The following is a 19040-nucleotide window of genomic DNA, read 5'->3' as shown; positions in this document are numbered from 1 at the left end:
GGAGGAAAGTAACATAGAGAGGCAGGGAGGTGTCGAGAGGGAATTCCAAAGCTTAGGATCTGGATGACTGAAGCACAGCGACCAGTGGTGGAGTGATGAAAATTGGGGATGCTCAAGAGACCGGAATTAGAGGAGCGCAGAGATCTCAGAGGTTTGTGGGGCTGGAGGAGAATATTGAGATAGGGAGAGGCGAGGCCATAGAGGGGTCTGCAAACAACCATGAGCATTTTAAAATCAAGGTATTGTTTGACTGGGAACCAAAGTAGGTCAGTGAGCACAAGGGTGATAGGGAAACAGGACTTGCTGCGAGTTATGACACTGGCAGCAGAATTTTGGATGGCCTTAAGTTTATAGTGGGTGTGGGGGGACCAGCCATGGGCGCATTGAAATAGTAAAATCCCGAGGTAATGAAGGCATGAACGAGGATTTCAGCGCAGATAAGCTGAGGCAGGGATGAAGTCGGCCGATGTTATGGAGGTTGAAAAAGGCATTCTTAGCGAGGGTGTGAATATGTGGTTGGAAGCTTATCTCAAGGTCAAATATGACACCAAGGTTGCAAGCAGACTGTTTTAGTCTCTGACAGTTGCCAGGGAGAGGGATGAAGTCAGTAGTGAGAAAACGAAGTTTGGAGCGAGGACCAAGGATAAGTGCCTCAGTCTTCCCAATATTTAATTGGAGAAAATTTAAGTTGCTTCAGAACTGGATGACACATAAGCAGTTGGATAACTTAGGAGGAATCAAGAGAGATGGTGGTGAGATAGAGCTGGGTGTTGTCAGTGTACTAGTGCAAACTGCCAAGGGGCAGCATGTAGATGAGAAATAGGAGGAGGCCATGGATAAATCCTTGGGGCCAACTGAGGTAACAGATGTGGAGCAGGAAGAGAAGCCATTGCAAGTGGTACTCAGACTACGATTCGATAGAATGGGAACCAAGTGAGAGCAGTCCCACCCTGCTGGACAACAATGGAGAGGCACTGGAGGAGGATGGTGTGGTCAACCATGCCAAAGCCTGCAGGCAGGTTGAGAAGGATGAGGAGGGGAAGTTTATCTTTGTCATAGTCACATTGGATGTTATTTGTGACTTTGATAAGAGCCGTTTTGGTACTGTGGCAGGGGCAGAAACCTGGTTAGAGAGATTCAAACGTGGAGTTCCAGGAAGGATTGGCATGGATTTGGAGGTGACAACACATACACATTCAAGGACTTCAATAATAGTTATAAGTGGTCAAGGCAATAATGTCAAGGTACTCACATTGTACTTATGGCCCTGGAATCCCTCAACACCTGCACCAACATTGGAAAGCATGGTGAGGAGGGACTCGCAGCTGCCAGTCTGGACTAGTGGCTGCTAGTCTGGACTAGCGCTAGGTACAGGGTCATTTATATAAAGAGCACATGGTGCAGGTTAATGATTCAGGCATTGGTCATCATGCTTAGAATCCCAATATGCCGGTCTGTTAGGCTGAATTAATGCCTATTTTAGTAATTGGACAGCTAGACCTTATGTAAATCTGTCTACTTGACCTGATAAAGATCTACTTTACAATTATTTTGTTTGCCCAGCAGTGATAATGATGAATTCATCACCTTTATTCTGCCTCAATTGTGTTCTAAATTATTCATCACTTGCTCTACAGTGTTGATTATAATGTTCAGACTCATGATTTACAATGTTAACTGCAGAGTTGATTTCCAAATTATGCAGGTCATTTGAGGACTTACCATATACACCTCCTTCTGAATCTCAAAGAGAGGTGTATAGCATTTTGCTAAATAGGATTAAGGAGGAACCCATCAAAGGACTGATCGGCCCTGATTATGTCACAGGTTCTAATCTTCCCAGTCACTCTGATGTCCATACCTCCTGCCTCACAGGTTTACGAATACAGGTATATGCCTATTTTTATTTTAATATTGGTTGAAATTAATTTGCCTTTGATGTAATACCAATTTTATTTGCATAATTTGTACTGATACTCAGATGAATCAGATTGTCTATTAACACAGCTGAACAGCTAGAGTTTATTTTGTATAGCTAATAGACATGGAATTTCATTGAAGTACCTAAGACTTACAGCACAGAAACAGGCCATTCATCCAATTGGTCTACATAAGAACACAAGACCATACAGCCCCTTGAACCTGCTCCGCCATTCAATATGATCAAGGCTGATCTTCAGCTTCAACTCCACTTCCCACCTTCTCCCCATATCCCTTGGTTTCGTGAGAGAACAAAAATCTGTCTACTCCAGCCTTAAATATACTCCACGATGGAGCACCCACAACTCCCTGGACAAGAGAATGCCAAAGATTCACAACCCTTTGAATGAAGAAATTTCTCCTGACCTAAATGATTGGCCCCTTATCCTGAACTGTGGCCCATGTTCTAGATTCCCCAGCCAGGGTAAACAACCTCTCAGTGTCTACCCTTCAGAATCTCATATGTTTCAATGATATCACCTCTCATTCTTCTAAAGTCTAGGGAATATACACCTAATTTACTTAGCCTCTCATCATAGGGCAACATTCTCATCCGGACACCAATCTAATAGAATCTTGGCTGTACCACCTCCAGTGCAAGTGTACCCTATGGTCTATGCCATTGTTTATGCTGCACACGTATCCTATAGTGCAACATGATGTGCCTTTCACTGGCCTCATACATGACATCTGAAAGTGTCACACTTCAGGGTGCCAAATCAATGGGGCAAAGATTTGTGAATGGCTGAAATGAGGATATAACCTATTAAATTACCAATCCAAAATCCAATTGACTGAATATGAACAAATCAAAAGTAGTTTGCTTTTGGTCAGTGAGGAATGACCAAGCAGCAGAAGCTGAGTAATCAAATTGCTTCAGAAGCTTAATGAAATGAGTTTGAGACATCACCTGGAATTGTTTACCAAGCTGAACATTCCTGTGAAACTATTCAGAGTAAAATGCTTATTCCTACTCACCAAGCTCCCTGTATATCACTGGAAAATGTTTCCTCAGAGAGGCATACTCTGTCTTTTGGATAAACAACAACAATAATCATTTATATTTATGTGGTGCCTTTACTGTATTAAGACATCCCAAAGTGCCTCACAGGAGCATTTTAAAACAAAATATGATGCTTTTTCACATTAGGGGATTGTAGGTCAGAAGGTCATAAGCTTGGTCAAATGGTTGTAGTTTAAGATAAAGGCAAAATATTGTAAAATACTGTGGGTGCTAGAAATCCGAAGCAAAAACAAAAAAATGCTGGAAAAGCTTAGCAGGTCTGTCAGCATCTGTGGAGAGAAAGAAAGAGTTAACGTTTTGAGTTCATGTGACTCTTCTTCAGAGCTAAAGGGAAGTAGAAATGCGGGGAAATAATGTACTGTTTAAAGTTATGTTTTAAGGGGTGTCTTAAAGCTCAAAGCAAGATAGGGAGGTGAAGAGGTGTAGGGAGGGAATTCCAGAGCTTAGGGCCTAGGCAACCAAAGGCACAGCCGCCAATGGTGGAGTGATTAAAATCAAGGATGCTGAAGAGGCCAGAATTGGAGGAGCACAGATATCTTGGAGAGGTTCTAGGGCTGGAGGAGATTGGAGATATGAAAGAGTGAGGCCAACGAGTGCTTTGAAAACAAGGATGAGAATTTTAAGCTCAAGATATTGCTTGTTTGGGAGTTAATGTAACCCAGCAAGAATAGGATTTGGCAAGAGCTAAGACACAGGCAGCAGAGTTTTGGATGACTTCAAGGTTACAGAGAGTAGAATGTGGAAGACCAACTAGGAGTGCATTGGAATAGTTGAGAATAGAGATAATGAATGTATGAATGCGGGGTTCAGCAGCTGATGAGCTGAGACAGAGGCAAATGTTGCTTAGGTGGAAATAGACAGTCTTAATAATGACATGAATATGTGTTCAAAAGTTCATCTTGGGGTCAAATATGACACCAAGATTGCGAACAGACAGGTTTAGTCTCATTAAACTAAGGGCCCATCAGCCTCCCAGATCCCATGAAACAGAACCCATGACTATTTCAAAGAAGGGTGTGGGGAGTGTCCTGCTAACAATTGCCTAGAACTCAACTGATCTAGAAAAAGCTAAAATTCGAAATAGAGGCCAACGCTCTTGAAAAAATGACTTGTATTAACATAGAAGCGTTCATGTCCCAAAGCAGTTTACAAAGTGTAGTCACTGTTCTAATGTAGGGAATATGGCAGCCAATTTGTGCACAGGAAGGACCAACAAACAGCAAAGCTACAAAGAGCAGATAGTGTAATATAGCTATGTTGGCTGAGAGATAAATACTGACCAGGGCAGCAGGGAGAACAATCCTGCTCATCTTCCAATATGGGATCACTTACAACTGCCAGATAGACAGGGAGGCCGATGTATTAACGTCTCATCCATAAAATAGCACCTCTGATTGTGTGGTACGCCCGCAAGATCAACCTGGGTTCTCAAGTTCCTGGAGTGGGACTTGAACCTGTGACCTTCTGCCTCAGCCATTGAGCTTCAGCCTGCCCACTGCCATTGTATCCAGCTTAATTTTTTCCTGCTTGATTGGTAAACTTCCTGGCACACTTGCTTGCTGCCCTCTCCTGGATGCTTTGCAGCCTGCCATCTTGGCTATTCACCTGCCCTGATTGCTTCCTCGACATTCTGCTCATCCCAAATTGCTCCCGAATCATTTGACCCATGTGCTCACTCAGCCATTGTCTCACTCCGAATGTTCCCCGATTCCCTCACTCTATTGGTTGCTTCCTGCCCTACTGAGACATGAAAGAGGAGAATAACAGAGATGACAGGAGGAAAATGAGGGAAAGAGCTGATTATCAGGGAATGAGAAGTCTGAGTGAGAGAGAGAGATAACCATACAAGAGATTGAAAAATAAAAGAGAGAGACAGAATTAGCAGAGGAAAAAAACAACTTGCATTTATATAGTGCCTTTTATGACCTTAGTATGTTCCAGAGGGCTTCACAGCTCTTTGAAGTGTCGTAACCATTGTAATTCAGTGAAACATGTCAGCCAACTCACACACAGCAAAGTCCCACAAAGAGCAGGTTGTTTTTGTGGTGTCGATTGAAAGATAAATATTAGTCAGGAGAAAGAGAAAGAAGAAAAGAGGAGGAAGAGCAAAAACTGAAGTGAGGGGAAGACGCAGTGGAGGACAAGATGCTGGAGGGACACTGAGGTTTCCATTCCACTTGAATTCCTCTTCTTGATACTGGCCAAACTCGAGATGACTGAAATTTCTCAACCTAACACATCTTTTGAGAAAAGAAAGCTGGGTGCGAAGACTTCATATGCAGATCTCTGCCCCATTTGTGCTTGACATGTATTTTTTTAATAATCCTTGGTGAATGCAAGATTCATATCTGTACCTCACACTGAATCAACTCTCAACCGGTAATTCCATCTGGCAGTAACCCAAATTATTGCAAAACTAAACTCAACCATGGTTGAATCAATGAACATAAAAGACATGACAGTTGTGGGGGAAGGTACGGAGTTAGAGAGGGTGTGTGGTGGTGATGTGGAAACAAAAATCCATCCCTTTGTGTCATGGTGAAGTGCCAAAATAATCTCTTTAAAAGTTTTAAAAAGTTGAAAATCTTGTATTTCCTTTCAGGAGTGTATTGTTTAATCTAATTGCATTGAAAATCTGTACAGTGGTGATATGACATATATGGGATGTAATCACACTGTACAACACTCAAATGAACAGATTAGCACTTCCATTAGAGCAGTGATTTTCAAGAGTGTGGTGCGCAGACGACTGGTGGTCCGTGAGGGTCCTCCACATGGTCTGAGGGCTGGTCAAAAATGCAAGTCACTGTAAATTGGATTTGGCTAGAAAGTTTGATGGTGTTTTGACTCCATGTATGGTCCCTGTACCCTGGACTCATAGGGCATAATCATCCCAGATTTGCAATAAGTGTGGCAGTGAGCATGAAAAAAGCCGTTTTACCCACCGGCCATGATGGCGGGTTTTCGTGTCATATCGTCCCATCCCTCGCCATATTGTACCCCTCCCCCATGACGCCTGATGCCAATGGGACCAGATGATTCCGCCCATTGACTCAGCTCTGAAGTACCTGCTGCAATTTCCAACAGCTGTAAGATCAGGTCTTCAACACTCATTGGGGCTGTAAACAAAGAAGAGGAAACAACAGAACATGGAGCCCGACATGAGTCTGAAGCTCTCCAGCTTGGAACCAGATATCACCTCACTGGTCTTTCGTCAGAAGCAGCTCCATTCATCTTATGACTCTGATGAGTTTTTTGTGGTCCCAAGCCAAAATGAATGGGGTGGGACAAGTAGGTGGTCTGCAGGGTCTTTTGTCCCATCGAAGTGGTCCATGACCAACAGTATTTGAGAACCACTGCATTAATGTAGCAGAATTTCATGGCAGCACATGCTGGTGTATAGAAATACTGCACAGCAGAATAACTATTGTATAATTAATAACTTATTAATTATTGATTATTAAGTGTTTTATTAAATCATTTAATTCATTTATTAATGATTTATTATGTATAGTTCCATTTCTTACATTTCGTGTACATTTAAAATGGCATAAAGTTAGGTGCAGTCAAAACAGCAGGAATGTCCAACCTAAACTACCCCCATATGGACTGCCTTTTAGGGTTAAGAGTTTATCCGATATAAGTATAGTGTTGATGTACATGACATGCCTCATATCACAGCAAACAAAATCCAGATATGGCACTTAATTAATTTTACCACTTGGTACAATGTTGACACCTCAAAATATTTCTTCATCTCCTGAAAGGAATGATCCAATTCTGAAAACGTTTGCGAATAATTTATCGTCCAGAGTCAGCTAAATAAAAGATGCATGGTGATTGCTGCTACGAAGCTCACAAAGCAGACCAGAAAAGCAATGAGACTCACTTGCAAATGCAATGTCTGATAGTTTAATCAGCTATTAACAGTCAATATATGGATGCTACTTACAATTGTTGGTCAGCTGGTCAATGGTTAATGCTGAAACAATAAAATAATCATATGATTTAGATTTTATAAAGTAAATTTTGAAAGGTTATAATTATGTCCAACTTAGCATTATGTACATGCTTCAAAATTAGAAAGAAACATTTATTAATATTATGGACTTTTTAAAACTATGAGCTCTGTGAAATGCTGTTAGGTCAGCATAATTACTGCAGTACGGTGCATCTTTTAATCACTTATATTTTAATTTTGCTTTCAGGGACCAGTGTATTTCCTTGAGGATGGAAAGTCAGCAATCTCTCTTAACGATGCATTAATGTGGGCAAAGGTCAACCCATTTTCCCCCTTAGGAACAGGAATACGCCTGAATCCATTCTGATAGGAACATTATTATAAAGAGATGACTTTTTTTTAGTACTTTTATATTGGTGGCTATTGCTAAGGTTGGTGGTGTACTGACTTTAGAGGATGAGTGACTGGAGTATGGCACCACACAATGACACTGTATATTCTACAATGCATTCTATATAGTAGCACAATGATGAGGAACTGCCCCCCCACCCCCACTTGACTGGTTTTCCAAAGTTCAGTGCTAGATAATTGATGTATAGACCTGCTGACAGAGTAAATTATCCCTGATGCCAGGAAAGGATATTTCTTTGAGATACCAAAATGGAGAGGAGTTGTAGTTACCATAGTAACTAGGAACATGACATGCCTCATACCGCAGCAAACAAAATATAGCTTTAGCACTTTGTACGTTTTATCACCTCTTGCAATTTTGACGCCTCGGAATATTTTTTCACCTATTGAAGGGAATGATCCGATTCTGAAAAAAAATGTTTGCAAGTAATTTATCATCCAATAGTCAGCATAAGTAAAAGATGCATGGTGATTACTGACAAAGTTCACAAAATAACCCAGAGAAACACCAAGACTTCCTTGCAAATATGATATTTGATAGTATAGTCTACTATTAACAACCAATCTATGGATGCTACTTACAGCTACTGGTCAGCTGGTCAATGGTATAAGCTAAAATGGTAGAATGATTGTTTCATTTAGATTTTATAAATCAAATTTTGAAAGGTTATGATCATGTGCTACTTAGCACTATGTGCATGCATCAAAATAAAAAGAAAACTTTATTAGCATAATGGGGTTTTTTTAAACCATGGGCACTGTAAATGTTTTTAGATCAGAATAATTACTGAATTATGGCAAATTAACTAAACTGCAGAAAGTGTAACACATTTTCATTTAAAACATCAGATCAGCCCATTGCCAAATACCTCTTTAATCTTTAAGTTTACATCTGTAGATTTATTTTTTTAAAACAACTGCAAAGCGCAATTCACACAGGTGAAGTAACTGCACTGCTGCCTCTTGGTAAAGTACAATGATTTTGGAGTTATATCACAGTGATTCTCTTTATGAAGACCTGAACTGACTGTGTCTCCTGGTATGATATTGTTTGTCTTTTAACAGTTAGTTAAGTTCATTATGGAAGCCATGCCTTAATATAGGTGAGATAGATCCAATTCCTTCTTTAAAATTTCAGGGGTTTTTTTGCAGGGTTGCATTTTCTCTTCCCTACAGACCTGAGTAAAATTGACTGACACAAACCCTCAAAATTGAATGCCACCCTAGTTAATGAATAATTGGAGGAAATACAGTGCTATTTTCTTAATGCAAGGGGTGATTCCATAATGGGAGTCACAGACACGCATGCCCATTATCTTCCTTCCATTAAAATGAGTGAATGGATGGAAATTCATGGTCATCTCACTTGAAATACCCTCCCTTTTGAGCAACGCTCCACTGGGAGTGCTGGATCATGGAGTCACCTCTTCAGTTTACTGGCATTTTGTCTGCAAATCAGGTGTGAAGTTACACCATGGATTCTAAAATATTGCTGAAAAGCATTCATCAGGGCAAATGCAAAAATGCCAAGTTTCAAACGATCATAATTTATACTACAGGACAAAAGGGGTGCTGATTAGTCGGCAAGTTGACTTTGATTGGCTGAGGCATTGCCATGAAGAAACCAATGGGGCTTCCTAGGCTTCCAGGTAATCCAAGAAAGATGCAAGGCTTGAATATATTCTTTATGTTTACAAAGAATGGGTCCTGTCATATTAATGTATGTCGTTTATAACATGCGTAAATGAACCACACCACGAGCTCAACTGCTTATCTTAAACTGGTTGTTAGCGTAGCTATTAGCATACTCAGGATTGTTCAGCAAGTGCTGCCCAATCACAGAATCACATCTAACAGAGACATTTGATTTTGTGTTTTGCAAGCACAGGCTGGTTGAGTATGGTCTATACTCTGCTTATTATGAACAATCCTAATTGTTAGGATAATAGCTACACGACCAACCAATTTAAAATATTCAGTTGAGCTCATAATGTGGTTACACATGCTAGAAATGGCATACATTTTCTCTCTTTTCAGCAATATTGAAGTTTTGTGCTACCAGGTGACTGTTTGTGCATTAATATGCACACACCTTTATGGCGCTCATCTAAAATTACTCTCCCACTATTGTTTATTCTGTATTTTCATCTTTTTCCCTTTGGGGAATAGTTGGAAGGATCAGCAGGTTGATGATCAACCTGTTCAACTACACCATGGAAGTTCATTCTGTGGTCAACAAGTCCTGGAGTGGGTCTCGAATCCAGAGTTTCTGCCTTAGAAACATAGGCGCCACCTCCTCTCCCTCCCCCCACTATGGCATAGAGGAACAAAGGGGCCGAGTGATACATATTTGCAATCATTAAATGTAACAAGGCCTTAGAAAGCACTGGAGTTCATTTCCAGAGTAACAGAATTGAAAAGCAGAGAACCTTGGTTAGATCAAACTTAGAGCACTGCGTACAGTTCTGGTCTCCATTACAAAAAGGATGTAAAGGATTTCTGATATATGGAGGTTCAAGAAGATTTGCAAGGATGAGACCTTGTACTGGAAGAACTGGGAGACTACGATCAGTAAAGATTGTGCAAACTGGTGCTCTTTACTATAGAAAAGAAAAGGCTGAGGACGGACCAAATAGAGGTCTTTAAAATCATGCAAGGCGTTTGATAGTAAAGACATATAGAAAACAAGTTTCTACTTATGGGAAGTTAATTTGCTACCACATGGAGTTGTTGAGGCGAATAGTCTTTAAGGGGAAGCTGGATAGATGTATAAGGGGGAAAGGATAGAAGAATATGCTGATAGGGTTAGATGAAATAGGGTGGGAGGAGGCTCACGCAGAGCATAAGCACTGGTACAGACCAGTTGGATCTGTTTCTGTGCTGTAAATACTGTGGAATTCTTATATTAGCAGTCGTATAACCAGTTCAAAATAAATGGGATAAGACCCCCAATGACATAATAGGTAGAGGAATTTAACCCTTCTGGTTCACTAATGTCCTTGAGGGAAGGAAATCTGTCACCCTTACCTGGTCTGGCATACAAGTGACTCCAGACCCAGAACAATGCGGTTGACTCTTAACTGCCCCCTGAACAAGGGCAATTAGGGATGGGCAATAAATGCTGGTCTAGCCAGCGATGCCTACATCCCATGAATGAAAAAAAAATTCAGGCAAAAGCATTAAGCATTCATCCATCAGTGTCACATGTTGTAATTTCAGCAGCATAGTTCATTTAGAAATATTAGGAATTGATGAGTTGCACTTTTCATTAAATGTAACAAACCAAAGATTTTTCAATGTTTCAGTACAATGGAAAGAGGAAGGGTCTGCGTGTATAGAACAAATAGGGAAGCTTTGTCTATTCTTTACATCTCTCATTCACATGTCAAGTACAATATAAAATAAGACCATCAAACGAATGGGTTTCTGAACCGATCCCCCTCCCCCAACATTTTTCCTTCATAGCACAGAAATAAGGAGGACAATAATCATTGGAGTGCCCCTCATGGTCTGCAGAGGCCTGGTGCCTAGAGCTGCTCGGTTTCTTTAGAATCCCATGTAGGAACTATTTCCTGATTTAGGTGAATCAAGATCAAATATAGCACAGTTACCACCAGAGCTTTAGTTGCCTGAGGTGGCTTTTGAATGGGTTGACCACAAAGAACCGGACATTCAGTAATCAACTCTGACAACACATTTGGCCTTTAAAAGCCAAAAGGCTGTAAGTTGCAGGTTTTTTGCGTTAAGCAGAAATACTCCCTTTACCAGTATTGATCACCCTGGGTCCAGTTTCCTACTAATTCTCTGCTAGCTACAGATACAGCTTGAGAAAGGGCTCCTTCAAGAAATTTGGAGGTGCATTTTTTTTATCAGAAATTATTACAACATTTCCGAGTGACTGAGGGAGCATCTTGTAGCACTGAGGATGCCTTTTCTACCTACATTAAAAAATTACCATCGTCCATGACTGGCCCATGAGGCCATGCTGAGCAAAGAGACCATTGGGATAATTGAATAATGCACCAAACTGGTTTCTTTTCAAATTCTCAGATTTTAGTTTAAAAAGGAAGTCTTACCCTTGGTAAGTTAATGGCAGTTGCCCATTAAAAATGTATTGATAATGAATCGACTAATTTTAATAGAATAGTTTGTGCAATTTTGGGTATGCTAACTTCAGAAGCTCACGAAAGCATTAGCGGCAAATCAGAGAAGTTTGACAAAGATGAGTCTAGGCTATAGGATTGTGTTTTATGAGAGAAGCTAATGATTCAAATTGAAGTCAAGAGTGAGGGGAAATACACCTGTTTTAAAATCTGAGAAGAAGATGTAGATACAATTAGCTTGATGTGGAGGAAGTGAGGAGTGTATAAAATTATCTCCGTAGTCAATGGACTACCATCTAAATTGATGCTGATTAATGCCTTTAGTAAAGAGCTAGATGAACATATGGGATTGGAATTATGAGTCATATGGGTAAATGCAAATGGTGATGATCACATGCTCTTTAGAACATAGTTGGAAATATCACAGCAAGAAAGACAACCAATCATAAATGGCAAGTGAGGTTAGATTGATATTTTGGTGAGTTCTTAAAAATCTATTTTGGAAAACTTTTCTGACAATGGGGTTAATTGATTAGATAGTGCCTGCAATAAGGTAAATTGTACGGGCTTTGTGAAAGGAAAGGGTTTGGAGGGGATGAATGTCTTTCTCTTCTCATCCCATGTTCTTGTCTGCTCTTATCACACGAGTTCACATATAAGGAATGGGGAAGAGGTAAGGAGAGAGAAACATCATCAGTCTTATCTAGCACCAAGTACGTCTCTGGCAAGATGATTCTAGCGGTAAAGTTAAGGAATATGGTAAGCAATCTCACGGTTTTAAACTGAAAACAAGAAATTTAAAGACATTTATTATATTTCATCACCCTTTGCAGACAATTTGTCTCATCAACGTAAATAATCTGAATTGTACCATTTCATCATGTATTGATGATTATTGGTCTAATTTTTCTTCAAGACAATCTCCCAAGTTACTTGAATGCATGCAGACTGCTGTCTTGGTAAGAATACTGAGGATAAAGTGAAATCTGCTTGCAAGTATCCATATTCTTTTTTGCAAGTATTGACAATCCCTTTTGAAATGAACAATCATAGTGTTGAAATGTCATTTTGTTGAGTTAATATGATCTTACAGGATTGTGTTTTACTCCAAACTATGTAACATTACACCAAATTAGTCGACAAAGTCCCAGTGATCGTTTCTTTAGTCTAAATGTCTTTGTATTAACGTGGTACTGTACAGACTGCCATTTCTGTGTTCTACCTGTTCCATTAAAGAATGTATTTTATTCGTATTGTGTTGTATAATAAACTCATTTAAAACATAATTGCTGATTCATTGGATGGAAAAAGTTCTCTCAGAAGGAATATATATCTCATGTAAAAAAAAATATATTGTGAGGAAAAACCATTGCTGTAAAATAAGCAAACTTAAAAAATTACAGTTGTGAGTATTAAAGGCCAAATGTTTGACACATTTGCAAGACATCCCTATGCTGCGGATGTTAACATATCATGTTTTAGTCCCTCAGATGTTTTTCTGAAGAGTAACTCATCTTAGTATGTCATTTCCTGTCCTGCACAATAGCATTGGATTCCACTCAAATATCCAATGGATCAGCCACACACTTACATTGTCTGTTGGATAAATGGACTTCAGGTTTTATTAAATGGAATGATCTGCCACATAAGGAAAAACTTAGAGTCACATAGTGCCTTTCACAACCTCAGGACGTCCTGAAGCATTTTACATCAATGAAATGCTTTTGAAGCGTAGCCATTATTGTAATGTAGGAAAGGCAACAGCCAATTTGCAGACAGCAAGGTCCCGAAAACAGCAATATGATAATGACCAGATAATTTGTTTCAGTGATGTGATTGATGGAGAAATATTAGACCTCAAAATACATACCATCTGTTCAACAAGCACTAGCATTTATATAGAACCTTATGTGTAGCCAATACCCCAAGGTGCTTCAGAGGAAGGAAAGAGTGGAGGTGGTATCTTTTTCAGGAATTAAGAGAAGTGATCAGCAGCTTGATTTTGAGGAGATTTTTAAGAGCAAAGAGGGATGGAAGCTTTTAGAACGGGAGTTCATGAGGCTGTGATTGAGATGTCTGAAGGCTCTGCCCCCAGAGGCAGAGCAGGAAGTGGAATACATTGGAAGCAGGTATGGATAGGAGTCTGAAGAAGTGCAGCATTAATAAAAACAGAAAGTGCTGGAAAAACTCAGCAGGTACGTTAACGTCTGTGGAGAGAGAAACGGAATTAATGTTTTGAGTCCAATATGACTTCTTCAGAAGAGAGGCAGAGATGTGATGGGGTTCATGCTGTTGAAAAAGTGGGGAGGGGCAAATGGAGATAATGTGCAGGGCAATTATGAATAGTTAAACTGCATGTCACTTCTCTACAATGTCCAAAATGAACCAACTTCAGTAAAACGAGGAGCTGTTATTAAATACTCGCTTCAAAGTGTCATCCATTGTGCAATCTTTTTCCAGTATGAAAATGATACTGCTATGCTTAGAAGTATAGCTAACGCTTCAGGAAGCACCACAATGAGTGCACCATTTTAATTTAAAATAATCGCACTTACTATAAGTAAAAACATAGCATTAGCGATTTGCTTTTCAAACAAAAATATCTAATTGCAAATTCACAGGATGAGAATATAAACAGGATAGCTGACTTTAACAAAATACATATTAATAGTTCTGTGACCTTCAGTGTTCTGCATCAGGGTACATTTGCTGAATCATTTGTGTTATTATGATTCCTGTAGAGACTGATAACTATTTCTTTAAAAATTGAAATCCCAATGACAATCTTAAAAGAATTACACAAGATTTCAAGTTTTAGGAGTTTTAATCCAACAATAATAGCTTCTAACATTTTCCCTGTGACAGATATTAGGCTAACTGGCCGATAGCTTCCTGTGACTTGGAGATAGTCAGTACATAGTTTTTTTCTTAAGACTATTTATTCACACTATTTACAAAGACCTCATGGTAAGCACATAGACTATTCTGTGTCTTACTCTCTTGGAGCATCTTGGTCATCTAAACCAGATGTCATGCTTACATCGTCATTAACATTATTTTCTAATTAACAAAAACATTAATCCTTTGCTCTACGGTTATGTTTTAAACTGTCCCTTTATTTCAAGTTAAAATGGGGTAATGGAGTGGATAATGTGACCTGCTACAAGTTCTGCCGAATGACAAACCTGTGTAGCTTGGTTAGTATGGAGACCGGGGGCCCAGGACGAGTAATATTGAAATGTCTGGTTTAACACCTAAAGAAAGCAAGAAGCAGGTATTTTTGCTATTGCAGGCATACTGCCTCAGAGACTTTGGACAGAGAGGGAGACCCCCGGAAAGAGACCGAGGGACAGGGAACAGCTGCTGTGGTCAGCAGTAGGCGATGGGTGTTTTTACTGTTGGCTAGCAGACAGAATGTGGGTCAGAAGATGTTCTCTGGCTGGAGAAATGGAACCTGTGGAAATTTAAGAACTCTGGTAAATTCATCCTGGTGTGGCCTGGGGAAGGAATCATAGGAATGAGCCATACTGCTAGAAGTCGGTTTGGGAAGTCTCAGAAGATTGAGGGAAATGACCTTCGATGGTCACTGGACATTATGGCTCAGTGAAGTAGGGAGATGACTTGGGACTGTTTCCTGTAAAGACTGCAATTCTGTGGAGAGTTTGCTGTAAGCATATATGCAGTGTGAGCTTATTGGTGATGTCAAGACACTAATAAGTGCTTTCTGTTCTCTTGTTTAGGGTATTAATTTTGTGCTAAGTAATGATTAGTAAAACTCCTAAAACTTGAAATCTTGTGTAATTCTTTTAAGATCGTCATTGGGATTTCAATTTTTAAAGAAATAGTTATCAGTCTCTACAGGAATCATAATAACACAAATGATTCAGCAAATGTACCCTGATGCAGAACACTGAAGGTCACAGAACTATTAATATGTATTTTGTTAAAGTCAGCTATCCTGTTTATATTCTCATCCTGTGAATTTGCAGTTAGATATTTTTGTTTGAAAAGCAAATCGCTAATGCTATGTTTTTACTTATAATAAGTGCGATTATTTTAAATTTAAATGGTGCACTCATTGTGGTGCTTCCTGAAGCGTTAGCTATACTTCTAAGCATAGCAGTATCATTTTCATACTGGAAAAAGATTGCACAATGGATGACACTTTGAAGCGCGTATTTAATAACAGCTCCTCGTTTTACTGAAGTTGGTTCATTTTGGACATTGTAGAGAAGCTATTATTAAATGCCATTTCGAAAAATCCAAGGCAATCAGGCAGAGTCAGCATGGCTTTGTAAAAGGGAAATCATGTTTAACCAACTTATTGGAGTTCTTTGAAGGAGTCACATGTGCTGTGGATAAAAGAGAACCAGTGGATGTACTGTGCTTTGATTTCCAGGAGGCATTTGATAAAGTGCCACATCAAAGGTTATTGTAGAACATAAAAGCTCATGGTGTAGGGGGTAACATATTGGCACGGGTAGAAGATTGGCTAGCTAACAGGAAGCAGAGAGTTATCATTAATAGGTTTTCTCTGGTTGGCAGGATGTGACGAGTGGCTTGCCACAGGGATCAGTGCTGGGGAGTATAATGTGGGCAAATATGAAATTGTTCATTTTGGCAGGAAGAGTAAAAAAGCTTATTATCTAAATGGTGAGAAATTGCTGGGCTCTGAGATTCAGGGGGATCTAGGTGTCCTAGTGCATGAATCACAAAAGGTTAGAATACTGGTACAGCAGGTAATTAGGAAAGCTAATAGAATGTTATCATTTATTGTGAGGCTAATTGATTACAAAAGTAGGGAGGTTATGCTTCAGTCATACAGGGCATTACTGAGACCACATCTAGAGTTTTGTGTATGGTACTGGTCTCCTTACTTAAAGAAAGATGTAAATGCGTTAAAAGCAGTTCAGAGAAGGTTTACTAGACTAATACCAGGAATTGGCTGGTTGTCTTATGAAGAAAGGCTGGACAGGTTAGGCTTGTATTCACTGGAATTTAGAAGAGTAAGAGTTGAAGTAATTGAAACCTTTAAGATCCGGAGGGGTCTTGACAGGGTGGTTGTGGAGAGGATGTATGCTCTTGTGGAAGAATCTAGAACTAGGGGTCACTGTTTAAAAATAAGGAGTCGCTCATTTAAGACAGAGATGAGGATTTTTTTTTTCTCTCAGAGTGTTGTGAGTCTTTGGATCTCTCCTCCTCAAAAGGCAATGGAAGCAGGGTCTTTGAATATTTTTAAGGCAGAGCTAGATAGATTCTTGATTAACAAGGGGTTGAAAGATTATCGTGGGTAGGCAGGAATGTGGGGCTGAGGTTACAATCAGATCAGCCATGATCTTATTGAATGGCAGAGCAGGCTCAAGGGGCCTATTTCTGTTCCTAATTCATATGTTTGTACAATCCCCAGGACAAAGCAGCCCATTTGATTGGTACCTTATCCACCACCTTAAACATTCCCTCCCTCCACCACCCATACACAGTGGCAGCAGTGTGTATCATCTAGAAGATGCACACTGCAGCAACTGTGGATGTACCTCCACCACATGGACTGCAGCAGTTCAAGGTAGGGGCTCACCACCAACTTCTCAAAGGCATTTAGGGATGGCCAAACGCTGGCCTAGCCAGTGACATTCACATCCAATGAAAGAATATAAAAAAAACTCACCAAAAAACTCAACAGCACCTTCCAAACCTGTAACCTCTACCACCTAGAAGAACAAGGTGTCAGCAGCTCTCCACTGTCTTTTCAGGCCAATTAGGAATTAGCCAACAAATGTTGACTTGAGGGGCTGAGGGGCCTATTCCTACTTCTAATTCATAGTGAGGGAAACATCATTAATACATGGTGGCAGTGCTGGAGGTCTCAGTTTAATAAACTAAGACCACAGGTTGATAACCCATAGGTGAAAACCTTAGAACAGCTCACCTATCCAACGAAGAAGAACAAACTAACATGTACCTTGATAGGGGACGGTGCACCAGACATGATGTCAGAACTCATTGAACAGTCACTACCCCTTCCACAGCCCTTCCAACACATTGAGGATCCACAGCAAGGGCAACAATGGGAGTTCTGGAGACGACAGTTTGAAAGGTGCTGAACAGCTTCAGGTTTACAAGAAAAGGCACAAAAACATGAGGTTTGTACCCTTCTACAGGCAATTGGGCCAAAGCTGATGATGTCCTGGCAAGACAAGGAGTCAAGGAGGCCTCAGCATCCTAAGAAGAGGTTATGAGTCCCTTCAATAATTGCTTCAGCCCTAAGGTCATTGAATGAACAAGATTCAACCAAAAGAACCAAAAGCTGGGTGAATCTATTGGTCCATATATTAACAACCTTGTATCAACTGGCCAGTTGTTGCAGCTACAGAGCTTTAAAGATTGAGTTAATTTGTGATTATATCATAGCCAGTGCGCTCGACAACATGTTGTCAGACTTTTTATAAACCAAAGAGAATTTAACATTAGAGAAGGCTGAACAGTTTGCAAGGCAGGTGGAGTTTTGACAGCAGAAGCAGGGTGTACTTTGGGAAGACGTCCTGGCTCGGGAGGGGTCCATCCAATATATAGGCCCAAAGCCGGGAGCCCTGCCCACCGATAATCTAATTAAAAAGCCCACCAAAACCATCAAAGTGGTGGGAAGAGCCCTTCCATCTATTTTAAAATGTTCCAGATGTGGTGCCAAAAGCAGCATCACCACAGAGAACACCCAGCAGGGGAAACCGAATGCTTTTTCTGCAGCAAGACCAGACCTTTTAAATAATTCTGGAGATCTAAAGCACAATTGAAGGGAAGAAAGTGGGGACAGGCTTCTCACCATTCTAAAGTACATCAAATTGTAAATAAAGGCATTCAGGATGAAGATTTCCCAATAAGCTGTTCTGGTCTTTGGAACTGGGAGTCAAAGGACACAGGCAGAATTTAAATTGAACCCTGGGGCTGTGGGTCACAGTCTGATCAGGTAAATTGGACTGGCTGAATAATGTTGAGATCTAGCAATCAAAAATAAAGCCACAATGGCCAGGAGGCACAGACCTCAAAGTGAAGTGCCAGGTCACAACAACCCTTAGACATAAAGATAAAGAAGTGAATGAAACTCTTTATGTCCTCCAGAATCAGCAGTTATTTTCTGCTTAGCAGGACACTGTGTTCAGGACTTGGTCTTCCACAAAAGTCCGATAAGGGTGACAGGGGGAAGCTGTCTTTAGGAATGAATTTCCTAGGTTGTTCTGGGGACTGGGAAAGTTCAGAAAGTGAGTATCACTCACTCTATGCCCAGGTGCCAAACCCGTCTGCTTATTTACCCCTAGGAGGGTGCCAAACCCACTGATTGAGGAAGTCACATAGCAATCTGGCAGGATGCTGCATCAAGGATGATCTCTCCTGTCACAGTGCCCACAAAATGATGATCAGGTCGAGTGACAGTCTCTACATCTAATGACGAAATCAGGCTCTGCCTTGACCTGACACAGCTAAATAAAGCCGTTCAAAAAGAAATACACCCAATGTCTTCTATTGGTGACAGGCTGGCAAAGTTGTTCAAAAGTGTTCTTTTTACAAA

At 40.3% G+C, this 19040-nt stretch overlaps 1 protein-coding gene across 6 annotated transcripts in view; it reads left to right on the top strand.

The window, feature by feature from the left end:
- Positions 1 to 7332, top strand: part of wdr17 (WD repeat domain 17) — a 118757-nt gene extending 111425 nt beyond the window's left edge. For all 6 annotated transcript variants that reach the window (XM_041186523.1, XM_041186522.1, XM_041186521.1 and 3 more), the window contains 2 exons: positions 1706 to 1889; positions 7213 to 7332. In XM_041186523.1, the coding sequence (XP_041042457.1) occupies positions 1706 to 1889; positions 7213 to 7332 (304 nt within the window). The remainder of the gene's footprint in view (positions 1 to 1705; positions 1890 to 7212) is intronic.
- The last annotated feature ends 11708 nt before the right edge of the window (positions 7333 to 19040 follow it).

The sequence above is a fragment of the Carcharodon carcharias genome, chromosome 4 (genome assembly GCF_017639515.1).
Source record: "Carcharodon carcharias isolate sCarCar2 chromosome 4, sCarCar2.pri, whole genome shotgun sequence".
NCBI classification, from domain to species: Eukaryota; Metazoa; Chordata; class Chondrichthyes; order Lamniformes; family Lamnidae; genus Carcharodon; species Carcharodon carcharias.
The sequence above is the reverse complement of the archived record's forward strand: the minus strand, read 5'-3'. Positions and strand labels throughout refer to the sequence as shown.